Source organism: Camelus dromedarius, chromosome 6 (assembly GCF_036321535.1).
Source record: "Camelus dromedarius isolate mCamDro1 chromosome 6, mCamDro1.pat, whole genome shotgun sequence".
Lineage (NCBI taxonomy): Eukaryota > Metazoa > Chordata > Mammalia > Artiodactyla > Camelidae > Camelus > Camelus dromedarius.
The window spans coordinates 39,009,883-39,030,056 of record NC_087441.1 but is presented as its reverse complement, the minus strand read 5'-3'; the positions used below and the strand labels follow the sequence as shown (position 1 = coordinate 39,030,056).

The 20,174-nt window shown below is 35.3% G+C and overlaps 1 protein-coding gene across 1 annotated transcript in view; it reads left to right on the top strand.

Moving 5' to 3' along the window:
- The window catches only part of RFX6 (regulatory factor X6), a 48,124-nt gene that overhangs the window by 8,441 nt on the left and 19,509 nt on the right, over positions 1-20,174 (top strand). The window contains exons 5-7 of the mRNA XM_010979156.3: positions 8,049-8,126; positions 9,265-9,292; positions 18,523-18,630. Of these exons, the coding sequence (XP_010977458.1) occupies positions 8,049-8,126; positions 9,265-9,292; positions 18,523-18,630 (214 nt within the window). The remainder of the gene's footprint in view (positions 1-8,048; positions 8,127-9,264; positions 9,293-18,522; positions 18,631-20,174) is intronic.

Below are 20,174 nucleotides of genomic sequence, written 5' to 3'. Positions count from 1 at the left end.
TTGTCCATTGTGACACAGTGAGGCTCCAGTGAGTGGGTTTCTGTAACAATATGTGGTGACTTCAGGCAATTTGCCTGATATCTAAGAGCAGATGTGCCCAAGAGCATAGCATTAACAGTTTGAATTTTTTCCTACCTTCCTGATATGGCATTTGCTTTGCATAACTTGCATATTATATTTTTGGTATTTTGCTATCATGGGGAGAAAGAAATTTTCCATATGTAAACAAAGTACAGCAAGATACAGAGTTTGTGTATTTCACAATCGGTAATGTTTTGATGTAATTATTCTTAGCAAGATGGTTTTCCTGTCTTTATTTACTTCCAAGAAATTTCCTTAGTTTTTTTTATTATCAAGAGGCAGCCTTGCCTAGTGGTTAAGAGCATGTGGTTTAAAGTTGGACAAATCTGAGCTTTAATCTCATGCTCCCATATGTAGCTAGATGAATTGTTCAGCTTTTCATCAATAAGTTGGGCATGCCATTATCCATCAGTTTTGGTGTGGGAATTAAATGAAATAAAATATCGGAATGAATGGAGACATGAATGTGCTTTCAACCTCCCTGTCTGTAATAATACGAAATTAATCGCTTAGTGCATCCAAAAATCAGCAGTGCAATTAAAAGTTATTATTTATTGAGCACTACACACACATATGTGCACACACACGCACAACACACACACCCTCTCTTATCCTTACAATGACAATGCAAGCTTGGAATTACTGTGTTTTACAAATGAGGAAACTACAGTTCAAAGATCATTGACTTTGCCAAGGCCACACAGATACTATAAAATAACAATGTTGGGATTTAAATCAGGTTTAGGTGGCTCTAAAGATTGTGCTTTGTCAAACTAGTAAATACTTCTTTCTGATATCCATCATATCAACAAAGAATTGTGTAATTGAACTTTTGATTTTTTGAGGTATAAATTTTATTTTTTTCCTATTTAAGATTTTTAAACATTTATTAATATATTAGATTCTTCTTTAAAGAGCTAACATTTTCTCAAGCATCAATCATAAGGCATTTTAAGTTATTTTATATTTACTTAGAGATAATATTTATGTTTTTATAAGAGCAAATTTATAGCACAAACACAAATTTTTTTCTGCTTTTGATTTTTGCCTGCAATGCTCTCTGTGTTGGTATATTATCTTCACAATCATCATTTCTATTGAGTATTTAATGTTGCAAAAATTTTAATTTTATGGAAAATATTTTTATGTCTATAGAAATATGAACAACTGATGAAACACAAAAATATAATTGAAGAAGTACGCATATTTTGGAGAAACAGGAATTTATAATTTCTCCCAATTTTACTAGTAAATTTGCAAAACTTTTTATTGTTGTAGTTTTTATTATACTGCCCCAAACATACAATCACTAAATTTCCATTGAATTATTCCAAAAATATAAATAAATTTGGTATTAATTTACCTATAAATAAATAATAAGCTCATCTCTCCATCCCTTCCTTCACTCTTACCATCCCCTCGCTGTCAGGAAAACCAACAACCCCAATGGCAGATTCTACACATTCTCGATACCAACCAAGATAAAAACTGACTTTGCTTTGTGTTTTCCTTTCTCCTCTTTGATTTACTACAAATGCCAATAATATATCCTGATTTTTCTCCTGTGCAAAAATTTTTAATTTAGATTTTGAATAATAAAAATGAAACAAAATTCTCTAGATACAAAAACGCTTCTAATGAAAAGTAATTCTTGCCTAATTTATGTTGTGAATGAATTATAGCAAGGATAATAATCAATCCATTCATTTTTATATGGATGTACAAAGCGTGGTGCTAAAGAATTTTTGAGGTGCAAAGAATAGTAAGATAGGGTACATGTCAAAAAACTTTCACTATTAATATTCATTTATTTAAATGGCATTTTCCTGAGTATCCTGGTGCTGACTAAACCCTAAAGAGACAACGATTAGTAAAAGAGCCTGTGGCCCACCCTTGCTCACAACGGCTCAGCGGGGTAACGGAGAACACGGTTGAGCCTATCGAGTAGATTTCATGAGATTTCACACATACGGTGAACTGTTTGACTTGAAGTTACATTTTAATTTCTTGTAGACTTTGATCAGTCAAATCTTGGTTTTCAGACATGACGGACAAAAGCTATTATCTTATTTATTAGTGGTGATTTAGTGGGTTAATAAAACTGATATGGCAGCTGCTCTTATCATAGTAAGTTATTGCAAGTCCCTGAACAGCTTAATCCCATCATTTCCTTATCAGTTATCATTTGTGTAGTGTAAACTACCATCAGGGCTACTAGCTCAGTGGGAACATATGTTTCAGGAATTCTGTATAATGACGAAATGGAAAAGAGGACGTATAGGTACAGGTATAAATTGATCAGCAAATGAAGAAAAGTATTAGAAACAAGCTAAATATTTCGGTACTAAAAAAAGAGGAGCAATAATTTCATTTGTCCTATTAAAATACAACATGGTCACTTTAAAATGTGGACATAAAATTAATCAATCATTCTTCTTTATTCCTAAAATGTAAATCGTGTCTGTCACTTGATATAAGGCTGAGGACAGTTGATGCTAATAAAGGAACACAATTTTGTTAGAGAATCACAAGATATTTTCTTAGAGAAATTAGCTAATCATACCCAGGATTTTAAAGCACTTATCGTATAACTTTTTAAATAAAAATAGCTTAAAAAATCATATAGAGAGAAAGAACTATGAAATATTTGGGAATCTTTATTCAGAGTAATCTGCAGGATAGTCATTGGGTATTGGTATATAAATTATAAAAACTTGTTATCCCACAGTGAGGCAGACTCACTTTTTATTCAACATTAACCATTATATATTCTTGTTATGCTAGAATATTTCTAGCAAATGTTTCCTAGCAAGATTTATCTTAGGGTAATATAATAACAACAAAATGATGATGTAAAATGTTGCAAGTGAGATGAAAAATCCATGTATACTTACTTCTCATGAAATTACTCTCCGCGGTTTTATGAGGTTTATCTTCAGCTGTTAGGAAGACAGAGAGCTGGTCATTTATTATCTCTTCTCAAAGACACTAAATCATCACTCAGATGATAACATGGTCCTAGGCAGACTAAAAGGAAGATTAAAGGGGAAAGATTATCTTATTGGTTCCAGAAGAAACTGGATATGAAATGTGCTAAAGCACTTCAGTGGTCATTGCAAAGTGTTGGGATTTATATTTCTAGCAACAGTCTTTCTGCCTAAATATACTGATTACATGGCCTTTATATACATTGATTAGGTATAAGACTTTTGGTCAACCCCAATATTTTAACAGTAGTTTGGAAATGCACAGTCCTGGGAGATGATTATTGAAAACTATTAGATTTAAGAGAATTTGTGTTTTATCAGTTTCCAGATTTCTACCAGAACACATTGACTCATCCAATAAATGAGGTTTTTTCTTTACAGTAGTTTCTAAGGGGGAATCCAATGAAGGCAAAGATACAATTCCCTTCCTCCCAATCTTATAGGTCAGTAGGGGAGGTAAGTCGTGTATACACACACCAATAGTACGAGGTATAAAGCCGCATGGGATAAATGACCAAGAGAGGAGTTCGAAGGACAGAGAAATGAATTTTGCCTAAGGGACCAGGCAAAGCTTCATGCACTGAAGCTGTGCATTAAGGTATGGATAAGAAGAGAGGCCACGCAGGAAGAAGGGCATTCCCAGTGGAGAGCTTGACAAAGTAAAGGCATCAAGGTCGGGAAGCACAAGTTATTCATGGAGAGCAAGAAACTCTGATGCAGTTCTTGTGGTAGGGTTAAAGGAATTAGGAGATTCCCTTCTATCATGTGAGGCAAGTTTTAATCTCGACCAAAATTTAATATATTACTATATGCATGTCCTTCATTAACAAATTCCTGTCTATGAAGTATTCTTTATGACACACTGTTATTTTCAACTTTTTCATGTTATTTATTCAACAAATGTTTATTAATGTCCTTTTGTAGGGAGTTTATATTCTAGAGGGAGTCTTTGTTTATACAGGAATCTCAAATGTGAAACATTCGGATCAGTGGTGTAGTTCTTAATGACTCATGTTAGTCATCAATGCTTAATGATTCGTGCTGAAGTAGAAGAAGGCGTGTCTGCCGAGTGCAAGCATATTCAAACTATTTTTCATTTAAGAAATTAGAATTTAAACAAAATTGAGGTATAAAATTAAATATTTTGCATCTTGAGTATGGAGATAATATGGTCCATCGAAATAAAGTGCTCTGTGGAATTTTGGGCTTGAATTTTGTCTTCAAACTCATAACCTTTCACACATTTTTTTCAAACAAATCATATAACCTTTTTGAACTTCTGCTTTGAATTGAAGACATTTCTATACTTGCAGATTGCTGTGACAGTTTGACATGAAGTATATATAAAGTTCTTTACATGTAATAGTTGCTCAATAAACGGTAATTATTTATATTATTGCCTACTAGCACCTGCGTCAACTTTAGCACGTGTTAATTTGGTATTGCAGTTCTTCCTTTGTATGCTTTTCTCCCCCACAAGACTGTCAACTCCTCCAGGGAATAGACCCTCATCTACCCCTTTTGGAATCCTCCGCATTTAGCATACAGTAAGCACTGAATGCCTGTCTAAAGGGAAGAGAGAGAGTTCACTCTTTCACTGGTTCCCTGTTGGCCAACATACTTATGAGATTGTATTGATAGAACGTGCTCAGCTACTTCAAGATGTCTTAAGTACGAGGCATTGCTAATGAGGAAAGGACATGCTGTTTCTCATTTGTAGAGTGGAGCATAGCTGACCAGGTTACCTTCCTCAGGTGTCAGTGTGTGTCTGGTTGATGGTGTCATTTACAGTTGACCTATGAGTAAAATACATTACTTAAAAGATTTTTTTTTAAGGTGAAAATATGGATTCTAAATGTAAGTGAAAGTATTAACTACTTCTATTTTTAAAGATATTCTGCCCTAATGATTAGAAGGGAGGGAACAAAATATTACAGTTGTTTTATTAAAAAAATGAATAAATGAATTGTGTAATAAAAAAATCTTTTCCTTAAAAGTTCTAAGTAAGAAAAAAATTACAAATCCATGTTAGTCAGTATTTATTGGGTCCTAAAGGATGTTGCAGTCTTTATACAAAGTGATCATCAGGTGGTTTTTTTTTTTTTAAATGGAAGTAAAATTTCCTTGGGGACTGGTCAGTGTGGTCACGGTTTCATGACTGGCAGGGTGTCTGGCTCAGGAAGCCATGGACTAGGGTGGAAATCAGAAGCAATGATCATCCATGTCTGTTTTTTCATCACTGTACTGACAACTCACACAGTGGTCAGGACGCAGTATGCCCACTAATATTTGTTGAACTCAGGGTTACCCTTTGACTTCTCCTCTGACTTTTGTCTACCATCTGTGAAGGTCATGTAGTTTCTTCTCAGTTTGCGTGGCAAACCACTTTGCCATGGTGTAATATTACTTACATGTTGAAAACAGGATTATAGATGATCAACAAGAAGATCAGAATTGTAATAAAAGAAGATTTATCAACTTCTAAAGCAATGCTTAACATGTATTGCTTCAGCAAGTGGCTAAAATGAAGTGATTTGAACTATACATCTATATATAGGACATAGAGCAAGCTTTGCAAAAGAACAGGAAAGTGCTGTATATTTCCATTATAATAGATCTCCTCGTTCTCAAGCATCTCTTGCTTTATTTCTTCTAATACAAAGATTTCCTTTGGTATCTTAGTTCTAAAATCTAATAAAAGGAAAATAGTTACACTTATTACAGACTTTTATGTTCACTAATTCTAATATGCTTGGCTGAATATCATCTAAATCTGCTCATTTGTTATGGTTTTTAGGTATTTCCTTCATCAGTTTCTATTAGTATAGCTGCTTTTGGTCTTTGTGGCTTATATAAGTTTTCTTCTTTTAGTTTCTAGTTAGAAACACATCAGTTCCATATTTTGGAGTTTGCTTAAATTTCCTGTTTCCTTCACTTCTCCTTTTGTTCCAGTATACCTTAGAGGTTCTTTCCCCTTATCTACCAGAGGGCTATTTTCTATACTGTAAAACCCGAGCTGTTACGAGCTTCTTTTGTTCTATTGTCCTTCACCCAAAACTGAGGACCTGAAAACTTCTTCCCAGTCTGCCGCCCTCATAAAATATCTTCTTTTACCTTGATCACCCTCCTTTACTCTTTCTCAAATATAACAGCTTTTTCTGAAAACACTTCTTATTACAATATATATAATTTTTTTTTATATTTAAAAACTCTTTCCTCTCCATCTCAAATGACCCCAGGTCCTTAGAGTCAACTTCTCTACAGCAGTAATGCCCTTAAAACCTAAAGGGAGAGAAGCCATCTCTGGGCCTCACATTTCAGAGGGCTCTGTTTCTGCCTTCCTCCAGCTGGTCTCCTCCCCAAGAGACAAGGAGTCCATAGCCTGAGTGAATGTGTCCTTCTAGCCCACATTTCAGGTCCCTAGGGCCCATTCCCCATCCAAAGAGCTCAGGCCTGCCTCCTGAGCCTACGTGGGGCTCCTCCCATCCATCCTCAGGCTACATAGGCCTGAGGCCTGTACCCAGCTGTTTGGGGTATGTGTGTGGGTGGATCTTGGATGCGGAGGCTGGAGTATTCACAACAGGCCTTTCATGGTGAGCAAAGGAGCAGAGGCTATAAGAGCAGGAGTTTGTGGGTCGCTCTTCCCCCACCATGTTTCCATGTGAAACTCCAGGAGTCTAGGAATTCTAAATTCAAACCTACCTACCAGTTCATTACGGAAGTAAGTCGTCCAAATAGGAGGACAGGCACATTTTATTTCGCAGTTTGTTAGTTTGATCTGTTTTAAATAATCAGATATAAGATAAGTGGACCTCCATTTGGACTCTCATCCTGAGCCTTGCAAACATTTAGGAGCAAGTTGCTCTGGCAAGTCCCTTCTATATTACTGAGGTCAGCAAAGGGGCCTTGAAACTGTGATCTTTCATTGTCCTGTTCACTTTAAACTCAGGCAGTGATGCTAAGAAATGAAATTTTAAATATGATTACACTGGAGTCCACTGGAAACCACTCATTCTTTTATTTCATTACTTCCCTGATCTTAGGTGAACATAAATTGAAATGGTAGGTAACCAAATAGGTAATAGTACTGCATGGGGGTTCGGAGAGGGGGAGGCGGGGAGAGCAAAAATTAGCAGGCTTTGGCCAGCCTCACTAAATACCCACTATTTAACTTTTGTATCATATTTGTAGCATTTGTACTTGGGCATATAGAATATTGAGAGTCTGCAGCCTAAGAGAATGAGGTACAATTGGACACTTCATGAGATGCTGTATTTGCCTGTGGCTCAGGATCCAGGGATACATTTATAACAAATTATTCATAATGCTGTTACATTCCATGTTTCATATTACCATGGATTCATGACATAGATTTTTTCTCCCATTACTGCACAAAAATTTGAAGTTAAAATGACAGTGAATTGGGCTTCTCATTCTTCACGAGGAAAATAACTTTTAAAGGGTCACAGGCATTATACATATTCTTGTGCACGACATCAGTGTCTTCCTCACACACAGTGTCATAGTGTTTTCTCCATTCAGTAAATGTCCTACCAGGGAAACCCATCATTTTCTCATTCAGTTGACTGCATTCAAATTGAACCTAGAAATTTGCAAATAGATAACACTGGATATGCTTAGAGCCAATGCCTACATTTACAAATTTAAGTGCCTAAATTTTACAAATTGTTTTGGGTTTTGAAAGCTAATTTTGTAGAGGTTTGAGGGGGATTGGCAGTAGGCGATTCTCCTGTCTTTCTCAAGCCTAGAGCCAGAAATACGACTGGAAGGAGGATTAGTTACCGTTAAAGAGGGATTAAACACATTAAGATGTTACTTTGAAAAAAATCACGAATAAAAGATACTGATCAAGGGGACTGCAGTTCTTACTTATGGTTTACTTCAATTATACTTTAGTCTCTTTTTCCCCTTCTAAAAATTCATACATTAACACAGAGCTGATTCCTGTTCTTGCTCTAGGTATCACTATTATGGGATTGGCATCAAAGAGAGCAGTGCATATTATCACTCCGTGTATTCTGGAAAAGGCCTGACAAGGTAGAGTTCCACTGTCTTCAAGACAAGTTCTCTGTATGTCTTTGAATTCGTATCATATCTACTGAATAAAATGAGTTACTAATTTTGCTTATTGAAATGTTTTAACCATCAGACCTGAATTTCAACTTTGTGTTGAAATCATTTACAGTGACTGGGCAATTTATATGGTTTGCAATCATTGATGAGAAATTAATCATGAACCAAGTGTCCCAGAGAGACATAAAGGAGAAATCAGGGAAGCAATATTGCTTTTAAATTAGTGTTTACTTATAAGACTGAGTCTGTTTTAAAGTTAGATACAATAAAATAAAGGCAGAAAAATGTAATTATTTTTTCTAAGAGATAACCTGTTTTAAAGATCTATGTGCTTGGCGAGTACTTACAGAGATGAAAAGCTTATTATAATCATCTCTAATCACATACACTTTGATATACCAGCTTACCTTGGTAAGATAAAGCTACTGACCTGAGCTACTGAGTCTCTGTGAAAGAAAAAAAAATACACAAATGAGTATAGATACATTGTTCTGATCTGCTGTCACTCTCAGGAGGAGGTTATTGACAAGTAAGGTGACATCTAAGGAAATTAGTGATAATTGCAATTATTATTTTTTAATATACTGGAGCTCCAAATAACTAAATCTGCATCTGAGATTGCCTTCTGGTGTACTTACCAGAACTGCTCTTAGCTCTCAAAAGAGTGAATTATTTTTTAAAAGTAAAGGTATCTCTTGGAAAAAAATTAATTTTAGGCACCTGAGTCATACTAAGATGAACTCAGATATTACAAAGGACGTACCAGCAGCTTACTAGCCACTACTCACTGTGAAGTGAAAACACTGGCCAGAACACACACAGATATTTAATATCAAGTGTTCTCTGATTGTCTCAAATCTTACCTGACCTGCCTAAACGTCCTTTATTTCGCTTTCCCTTAATAGACTTTCTTTTTAGTAAGTTGAGAAAGATGCTTGGGTCCCTTTGAAGATCAAACAAATTTCTCCATGTTTATTTCACTAATCATGGTATACAGTTACTACTTTTGTAGGGCCTCTGCATTTCTTTGATAGCTATAACTGTGTGTATAATTTATATATATATATATTTTTAACTAATGAAAAATGTACTGATTTTTAAGGTTTTCTGGAAGCAAGCTGAAGAATGAGGTAAGAATTATTTTCATTTCTATTTTACATCTGTTATAGCATATATTAAAAGCTGAACAATAGGAGTTAATCATACTTACTGGTGAATATAGAAATTAATGTTACTTATTAGGAGTCCCTTGAATGACTGAGGACATCAGACAGAGCCAAGTTAGGTTTAGGGTAACAAACCATCCTTTACATGGACCTACTGAACAACCTCCAGTTAACCTAGGAGGGGCAATTTTCAGTTATTCTTACTTAATATCAGATGCTTAAAATATTTAAAAAGACCACTATTGATGCAAAAAAAAAATTTGTTAAATATAAACAAGAAGCCTAAAGCTGAGGCTATGGAAAGAATTGGTATTTGCTACTTAGCCATAAAAAAATAATAAAATAAGGCCGTTTGCAGCAGCATGGATGGACCTGGAGATTACTATACTAAGTGAAGTAAGCCAGAAAGTGAAAGAAAAATACCATATGAAATCACTTATATGTGGCATCTAAAAACAAACAAACAAACAAAAAAAAAAACGAGACAAATGAACTTATTTACAAAACAGAAACAGATTCGCAGACATAGAAAACAAATTTGTGGTTACCAGGGAGGGAAGAGGAGGGTGAAGGGATAAACTGGGAGTTTGGAGTTTGCAGATACTAACTACTATATATAAAATAGATAAACAACCACAGGGTCCCACTGTGTAACACAGGAAACTATATTCAATACCTTGTAATAGCTTATAATGAAAAATAAATTGAAAAGGAATACACACACACACACACACACACACACACACACACAAACTGAATCACTATGCTGTACACCAGAAATTAACACAACATTGTAAATGGACTCTACTTCAATTAGAAAAAAAGAATTGGTATTTGGAATATACCTATTTAGACAAAATCTTTAGAAGTTCTCAAGAAGCCCAAATGCTATGCCATGATTGTTTTACCGTGTGTGTGCGTGTGCATGTGTATGTGTAAGCTTGCTGACCTCTTCTGCACTGGGGGTGGGGTAGTGGGTGGCGGAGGTGGGAGCGAGGGAGAAAGGGCACACCACATATACAACACGCTTTCTCCCTAGACTTCCCTCCCCCTCCTCACCCCAACCTAAGAACAGATCAGCAAACTGACTTTATCTAAATGAGTTAAACTACCATTAGGGACTGCATGGCTAATTAGGCACATGATAAGACCTTCATTATCCTCAAGTTAACTAATCATTAAAAAGAGGTGCCACAGAACTAAGGGCACAGGACAGTGTGTTGTGTGGTAAATCTGGACCAGAGGTAAATTGTAACTCCATTAGTTTGGTGAAATGATGCAAGCATATTATCTTAAAAACTAATATAAAGCCCCCAACCTTCTGAAATGACCAATTGCTTTCCACTAGTGCTTTTAATACAGTTAATGGTTAATTACATAATAAAAATCCTCCAGATTGCTCTTTTTATCAATGAAATAATAGCTCTTTATTAGATAAACAGTTGTGAAAGTGCAAAAATATTGACTTAGAAATGCACTTCAGTTGACTGAAGTTTGTGTCAATAGGGAATTTAAGTAATTTCTCTCAGGTGTTTTTTTTTACCACTTTGATGAGGCTGGTGTTACCAGCGATCCATTAGCTGATACAGTGTGTGTATGGCAAGCCTCGCTTTATCAAATGGAAGAAAAATCTTTCTCAAGTCTAATGCTTCCTGTTTAGAAGAGCACAATAAAAACCGAAGTGTAGGTTTTGTCAATAAAGTAAAAATAAAATATTTTGGTTAGGCTATGCAGCCTACTTTTCTAAAGCTACCTGAAGCAATGAGTGTCATTATTGTGATGATTCTATAAATGAACACAATTAAGGGCTTTCTAAAGGCTCAGAAATACTCTAAATATTTTTAAATGATAATAAAATATTTGTTTAACAAAGTTGAAATTAAAAAAAATTATTTTGTACATAGAATGACCAAAGCTTATAGTTTGCTCAGGATATGAGACTTTCAGTGCAAACCTTCCTATACTTCAGGTCATTTGAATATTAGTAACAGTGAGGTAGGGAAAATAAGTGATAATATTGCTAATTTACAGTTAAGGAAACTGGAAGCCAAGAGATGTATTTGTTTTCTTAAGACTTCAGAATGAAGTTCTATGTTTTTGACCTATGGTTGAGAGGTTAATCAATAGATACATGATGTTACAGGTACCAGGGGGCAGAATAGTGAATGGATAGATTTGATCCTTTACCATGTAGCAGGAAAACATATTCTGAACAAGTAATCATAAGTAATCGTAAAGGGTGTCATGAGGGTTAACCTAGTTTAAGTGGTTAAGGACATTCCCCACGGGAGGTGACATTTAAAGAAAAAACTAAGAATAAGTGGGAGTTTGTAGGAGGAGCGGTGTAGGGGAAGGGAGAGGAAGAGTGATCCAGACAGATGGAACAGCATAGGTTAGGATTTCTCAGCCTTGGTATTGTTGATAGTTTAGGCCAGATAATTCTGTGTAGCCGGGTTTGTTCTGTGCATTGCTGGATGTTTAGCAACATCACAGTGTCCCTGGTTTCTATACACCAGAATCCAATAGCACACCCCTCCCCTCGTTGTGAAAACCAAAACTGTCTCTGACATTGCCAAAACCCAAACATTTGCATACGGGGAGGCAAACAAGAGGCACATCCTGTTGCAGATACATGGATAGTCTCGGTAAGAAAATATCCATGTTAGAATAATAACCCTAGAGGTGGGAAGAAGGACTGATTTTAGCAGGAAACACTGGGAGAGAAGCAGGCTGCCGACAAAAAATTAGTCAGTCTAAGAAAGCAATGGAAAATTTTATTCAAGCCAAATTTCAAGATTATAACCCAGGAAGAGCATCTCAGAAAGCTCAGAACTTTCGCCTGTTAGAAGTTAAGGCACAGTTATGTAAGGCACAGAGACAGAGGGCTGTACATTAAAGGATGTATGATTGACAGTTTATACATTCCAGATCTAAGTGTCACCATGGCCCCTTCCAAGATCAAGAAGGAATATTATTTTTTAAGGAGTTGTCTTGTTGATGCCAGAAGAATGTTGTTCTTCATGGTTGAGCAGGTATTCCTGTTGATGGGGAGGTTTGGTCGATCCATAACACAGACACACAATGCACAGTGGGGAGAGAGGAGGCCAAAGAGAAAATGTTTTATGTTTTTCTTGTCGTGCCATAAAATATGAATTTTATTTCACAATTTTGAAAGAATAGAAAGATAATGGGTTCAATATGGGACTTGCCATATTTGATGCGCTTGTAAAACATCCAGTGTGGACTTGAAACGAACAGTTGGATATATATGACTGGACAAGAGGACTTAGATATTCAGTGTGGTGGTGATTAAAGTCATGGTAGTGGATAAAAATGCCTAGGTAAAAAATAAATGAGAGGAGAAGAAGGTATGAGAAAAGATTTGTAAAAAGCGGGAAAAAACAAGGTCAGCAAGAAACTGAGGAGAGTCCAGAGAGATGAGAGAAAGAAGAATATAGTGACACAGAAGCCAAGAGAAGAAAATGCTTTCAACAGAAGAGAATGGTTGCTACTATCAAATGGTGCTAAAAGGTCATCAAGATAAGGACTGGAAAAGATCTATGAAATTAGTTAGGTGGAGATAATTAATGGCTGCAGGAAGAGCATTTGCAGTGGGGAAGCTGGGGTTTGATTGGTTTATAAAATGAGTGGGCAGTGGCATTAGATGGAGAAAATTTATTCAAGCGGAGGGTGATTGTTGGAGGAGGACTTGAAATTTAGTTTTGAGGGATGATTGGACTATGGTCCTAATGTCGGTAAAACAGACTCAGTGAAAGTGTAGAGACTGAGGTTGTGAAAGAGGGGGAAGTTGAGAGTACAGTGTCCCAGAAGAGGTGGCAGGGGAGAGCTTCAGAGTGGAGGAAGTGGCCCTAGAGAGAAGGGACACTTACTTCATTAAAAGTGGAAAGAGGAATGGTATTTGTCAGGATGCAAGTAGGTTTGTAGCTTTTGTGGCAGGAAATTGAGATAGTTTGGTGGTTTGGGATTTCTCTCTGCGGGATTAGTCAGCAGTCAGTTAGGTCATTTTTTTGTGAGTGAAATCTTGGTAGGAGTTTGAAGAACTTTAAAAAAAGTCCTGGCTGTTCTCAATGCCCTAAAGCCTTGAGGCACCCATTGTATGTAGGGAGTGAGCTCTTCTGTGCATTCAGAATGGACTGGCTAAGTGCCATCCTCGGGAGAACTGAGAAAATGGTCACTCAAATCCTTTCTACAGGTCTCAGTTTTCTCAGAGATTCCCTGTTGGGGGAGGTGGGAACAGTCTCTGTTGAAGACAAGAAAGGAAGGACATTGTAACATTTAAATTGCAGGAACCAGCAGAAACACAAAATATTTGGGCACAACCATAAAGGGGGAATCATAATAACAGAATATTTCATGCTTGAAAAAATACAACTATAAAAGGAAACTTTAAATGGAAGGACATACCACATGCCTGGATGGGAATGGTAGATACTATGAATGTGTCAATTCTTCCTAAATTAATTTAGACACTTAGTACTCTATTAAAAATTTGAGTGCGTAATTATTTTTGGAAATGATTAAAATGGCTAGAAACTTTACCTAAAAGAATATATAGGAAGTTACAGTTGAGAGAATTGTAAACAAGTTGAAGGGGACTTGTCTGGCAGATATCAAAATATTATGAGACTGACTCAAATGTAGGTAGATCAAATCTACAGCAGAGATTATGTACCTGAAAAAGAATCTAGCATATATAATAATTTAGTGTGTGGTCAAGGAAACATTACAACCAATGAAGGAAGAAAGTATGTTTCAATGAATTGTCTTAAGTCCCTTCTGGAGGAAGATGGAGTACCAAATAAGTAAATAAAATTCTTCAGGGCATAATGTTAGAAAAAATGGACTATTTCAGAAAAAAATTTTCTGTATCTCATGCCTTTCTGAATTTCATATAAATTATTAAATACAAAAATAATAATTAGAAGGAAACATGTATCTACCTCATTTCTGAATGGGGAGTGACTTTCTAAGCATGAAAGCAATTTAAGAAATTTTAAAAGAAGAAAGTGAAAACAGAAATTGAGAACTTCTTTAAATCAAAGCATCATATACAAAATTTGAAGTCAAAAGAAAGACAAGGGGAAAAAAATTATCCCATTGTTGTATACATATACAAATATGATAGTGGAGATCATCATTCTAAGTGAAGTAAGCCAGAAAGAGAAAGAAAAATACCATTTGATATCACTCATATGTGGAATCTGGAAAAAAAAAAAGGAAAAGAAAAAAGAGGACACCAATGAACTCATCTACAAAACAGAAATGGACTCACATAGTAAACAATTTTATGGTTACTGGGGAAAAGGGGGTTTGAGAGTTTGAGATTTGCAAAGGTTAACCACTACATATAAAAATAGATAAAAAGCAAATTTCTTCTGTATAGTACAGGGAACTGTATTCAATATCTTGTAGTAACCTTTAATGAAAAAGAATATGAAAACAAATACGTGTATATATATGCATGACTAGAACATTATGCTGTACACCAGAAACATTGTAATTGACTATACTTCAATAAATCAAAATTTAAAAAAGAATTTGGAGCAAAGAAACTCTCATAAATGGTAGTGGAGGAAATAATCTAGTAAAGCTGAAAGTTCACGCACAGAAGCTGCTTCAATATTTCAGATATCTAATGTCTTAATCAGGATTTTAAGTACAATGTGTATTTATTACTTTTTTATCTATATCCTTTTTAAAGTTTTAAATAGTTCATAATATAAAAGCAAACAAAATCAACAACAACAAAAGCAAATCCAAAAGACAGGAAGAGGAAAGCAAGACTAATTATCAGTCAGTGGTATGACTTTTGCTTGTTTTAAATTTTTTATTCATAAATGTAGTGGCTCAAATTCAAAAATGTGTTAGAGAACGTCTCAGAATCCTTTGATTTCCAAGAATAAAACAAACAAAATCTATTTATAATGCTCGGTCCTTGTCAAAGAAAGCCTTTCTTCTGTGAATCTTCCAGCGTGGGTCCCATTATGTTTTCAGTAGCTCAAGCAAAAAAGTTGCCATTATGTCCTAGGGAATAAGTCCCTTGATTTCATCCATTTCAACCAGGAAGTTTCCCAGATAGCCTGAGTTTCCTTCTCCTTAACGTCAACCATTCACGGCCAGTTTAACAACTTTGCACCAAGATAAATAACAAATCCTCCCTCCTTGGTATATGCTTTTCAAATATTTGTAGACTGTTATCATGCTCTCTTTTAGTCATCACTTAGCCAAACTTTGCAGCTTAAATCCTTTAATCTTTCCTCATAAATCAGACCCTCTTGCCTTCTAATCATATTGTTTCTTTTTCTGTAGGTTCCTTGTTTTCTTTTCGAAATAAGGTTCTTAATAGTTCACCCAAAAGTACTGAGTCGTCAGTTGAGAAGGGGAAAAAAAAACCCAGACCTCCATACCTGGCCTAAAACCTGGCACCTCTTTTAGTGCAATTAAAATAGCAAATTTATTAATAGAATGAAAATGATCATATTTTAATTTGTACCAGTTTATCAGTCTCTCCTTTCTTTTTGTGTTATAAATGGACAGAATATTGTAATTTGACTTACACCAACTTTGTACACATCTGTTAACCTATCCAAACAAATCTAACCTTTAAAATTGTTCCCTGGGCACCCTTGCCCCCTGCTGATGCTCACACATGTTGCTGCTGGCTCCTATTGCACTGAACTGTTATTTATCAACACAAGAGTTTTAAATAAGTATTATAATAAGAGGCATATATTCTGTTCCTTAATATGTGTTTTCTTACCACGCTAACATTTTTTAATTGGGAAATGTATTATTTGTAATCTATGCATGCACACACACAGAGTTTTAAAAACAAGCATAAGATAAAAACTCAGGTTTTAATCGCGTAGTTTAAAAAAATCCTCTTCGTGCTCCTGCTCCAGTTCTCCTCCCTACCAAAAATTACTGCTTTCCAAAATTTGCTGTTCATCACTCCTTTGTTTTTCCTTAAAGTTTATCGCTTATGAATGTATGGTATAAATATTAAATAATGTGGTGATGATTACATATTATGAATGTACTTTGTACTACTGATATGTATATTTGAAAATGATTAAAATAGTAAATGATATGCATTGTTTATTCCTGCCCAGTTTGTTATTACCAACATATTGTTTATTATTTGCCCCACATAGAAATGGATTCATTTTTTTCCTATGACTTTCTGGTTTCATTCAACATTAGGTTTTGAGATTCATTAATGTTAATATATGAAGTTCTAGTACCTTTATTTGTACTGCTAATATTCCATTTATGAAAATATCACAATGCATTCATTCATTCCATTTTTGGTGGAATTTTTTCCTTTTTGTTTGAAAACAATATTGCTATGAGTGTGCTCCAGGTGCATGTGTATAGGAGTGGAATTCTGGGTCCTGGGGTGTTTGACTTTACTAGTTAAGATCAAGTTGTTTTCCAAAATGATTATGTCAATTTATGTCTCTCCAGCTATATGTGGGCATTCCTTTTGCTCACATTCTAAGGAACACTTGGCATTGAGTGACATTTCAGTTTTTGCCAGTCCAATGGGGATAAAATAGTATCTGTGGCTTTCACTTGAAAATTGTTTTTGATAACTGCATGGAAAAATATGAGCTTGAATATCTTCTTTGGTCAGTTATATTCTAGGAAACGTTTGTTCAGATCACATAAAATTTCTATTTAAAAATTTGGTTCAAAGACTTCTTTATATATTCTGGATACTGATATCCTGTAATATGTTGTAAATAACTTCTCCCTGTTGGTGACATGGCTCAGCATTCTATAGTGTCTTTCAATGAAGATAATTTTAAATTTTATGATTAGCATTTTTTTTAGTATCTTGTTTTTAAAAAAATTTGTATGTAATCCAGATCACAGAAGTATTTTTCTGTTTATTCTTCTAAAAGTATAAGGTTACTCTTAACACTTAAGTTCTTGTTTCATCATAGTTTTTTTTTATTGTTTCATTGTAGTAAAATATAATTAACATAAAATTTTACTCAAGCATTTTTAAGTACACATATAGTTCACTGGTATTAAGTACATTCTTATTGTTGTACAGCTGTCATCTCCATTTATCTCCAGAATCCTTTTAATCCTGCAAAACCGAAACTGTATACTCATTAAAAATAACTCCCCATTTCCCCTCCTCCCCAGTCCCTGGAAACTACTATTCCACTTTCTGTCTCTGTGATTATGACTACTCTAGGTAAATCATTTATGTGGAATCATACACTATCTTTTTGTCACTGGCTTATTTCACTTAGCATAATGTCCTCAAAGTTCATCCCTGTTGTAGCATTTGTCAGAACTTCCTTCTTTTTAAAGACTGAATAATATTCCATTGTATGTATATACAACATTTTGCTTATCTATTCGTCAGTGGAAACTTGGATTGCTTCCATAGTTTAGCTGTTGTAAATAGCACTGCTACAAACATGGGTGTACAAATATTTCTACTGATTTGCTGAGGCTCTGGTTCTGTCATAAATATGCATTCTGTCTTTCTGTGCGGGTTTCTTATAGGTATGTTAGCACTGTTATTTGTCACTTTTTCTAATTTTCTGAAAACTGTCAGAGCTGTGCTTTCCCCAAAGGATTCAAAAGAGCAATAAATATCTGAATTTAGGGTGGGGGAAGTTTGAGATGAGGAAAATCCAGAGTACTAGTTTGGGAATCTCAAGGGTTAGACTCCAATCACAATTTTACTACTAATTAATTGTGAGGCTCAATAAATTAACTTTATTTAATCCATAAATGATTTGGTAATCCATAAATGGATTTGGCAATTTCTGATCTTCTCATATTATAATAATTTCAGTGATCTGAAAGTAGATCTTTCAAAACGTATGTCATTAACAAATGTAAACTTCTGAACTAAAATCAAATTTCTAAAAGCTGTGAAAACTGAGAGGTGTTTAAAACTAAAATCCAAAGGAATAAGAAAAATATTCCGACTATAAAACTATTTATGCTTTGGCAGCAATAATTCTGCTGAAATGTCTAGTTTATTCAGTTACTTGATCTGAACAGTTTACCAAATCTCCTAATTCGTCATGGTTTGCAGAATGAAGAAGAGTGAAATTTTACAGGTTTCTATTTTGTTCGAATTGTATTTTGGAGCCAAATAGTTGATAATGGTTTATTTCTTTTCATTTTTTTCTAAATTATAGGGTGGCTTCACACGTAAATACTCGCTTAGCTCAAAAACTGGAACACTTCTTCCAGAATTCCCCAGTGCTCAACACCTTGTGTACCAAGGATGCATTTCTAAAGACAAGGTATCAATTAAAGATACTTCTCTATTGATTTTCTGCTATGTCGGTTCCGTATCTCAGCTTGCTGGGAATCTCATGGCACTTGCAGGAAGCAGTCAGAAATCTGCATAATCAAACACAATTGACTGATTTATAGGAGGGACAAACGTTTACTAACATCGATTAAACACTTTCCAATTAATTATTTACCATCTCCGTGATAGTATATAATCAGAAGTTAGTAAAATAAACCTCAAAAGACTAAAGATTATTTTTTTATTTAAAACTCAGTGTCAAGAAAGAAAATACTATATTGTGTCACTCACATGAAGTTTCTTTAATTACAAGCACTATATTTTCAGTTAGTTCCATATAATTTCAGGAAATAGTCATCAAGCACTTCTCTAGGACAGAATTTGTTCCTAGCACTGAGGGCAAGATGCCTAGATGAATGCAAGGACCCCTCTGTGCTCTGTTGCAAAAATTTTTGAAAGTTAAGGAAGAAACAGTTTCATGAAATTCAGTTTATAAATAATCCTTGATCTGACTTTTTAATATTTATGTAGTAAAAGTCTGAGACTAAATCTTCCTCTTTTTCTGAACTTCTAGAGTTATTTTCTGGGCATCTAGGGGCTGACTAATACTGGGATCCATTATTAAATCAGGGCATAAAGATTTCTGCATTCTTCTTTTAATTGAAGGTCATTTTAAATTAGCATTTGGGGAAAATATCTTTCCTGGTGTATTTAAGTCAGTTCATACTTTTGAGGTATAAAGATAGAGGAATATGATGAATAATGTACAGCTGTATTACTTTAGTAATGGGCTTCCATAGAAACTGGAAATAAAAATAACACACTGATTAAAAAGTTCCATTGATAGGTAAGCGGAGATGCACAATCATTTCCGGGGTTCGTTCTGATGACAGACATGCTCTCCTAGGTAAGAACAGGCTAAATATTGAAGATAATTCTCAGATGCTGATTCCAAGCGAGTCTCCTGAAGTGTGTCCGCTTCTTACCATTCTCCTCTCCCATCACTTTTCTCAAGATAATTGTATCATTTTTGTAAGCCTTGTAATGTGTTATATTATGCGGTCAGATATGAGACCCCTCTGGTAAATGTTAATGTGCAGCAATCTGTGGGGAAACCGGTGGGAATCTGCGGGACCCGAGGGAACACAGTTCTTTGGGGGAGGGTTGGCTCGCCTTTGTGGAGAGGACTGCTTACAGGCAAAGGCATCATGAAGATGTTTACTGTGTAAATATACCAGGTGAGGGGTGTGGATGGAGAGAGTAACAAAGACAAAAAGAGAGGTGAGGAACATGTGCCAATAGTTTATTTCAGCTTCTCTGCTAGCCTCCAAGGAATTCCTTATCTGTCAACTTGAAAAATGGGTCTAGAGATCATTTCTCACTCAGGATTCAAGATGCTTAAATAACCCCTGGTCTCTAAGTTCATTCCCAGTGGTCCCCACCGTGAGCACAGGGACTAATACCCTCTGTCCCTTGAGGGCAGCTGGGTCCCGCCTTTTACCTTCTGAGCCAGTAACCAAGTTCCCCTGGGAA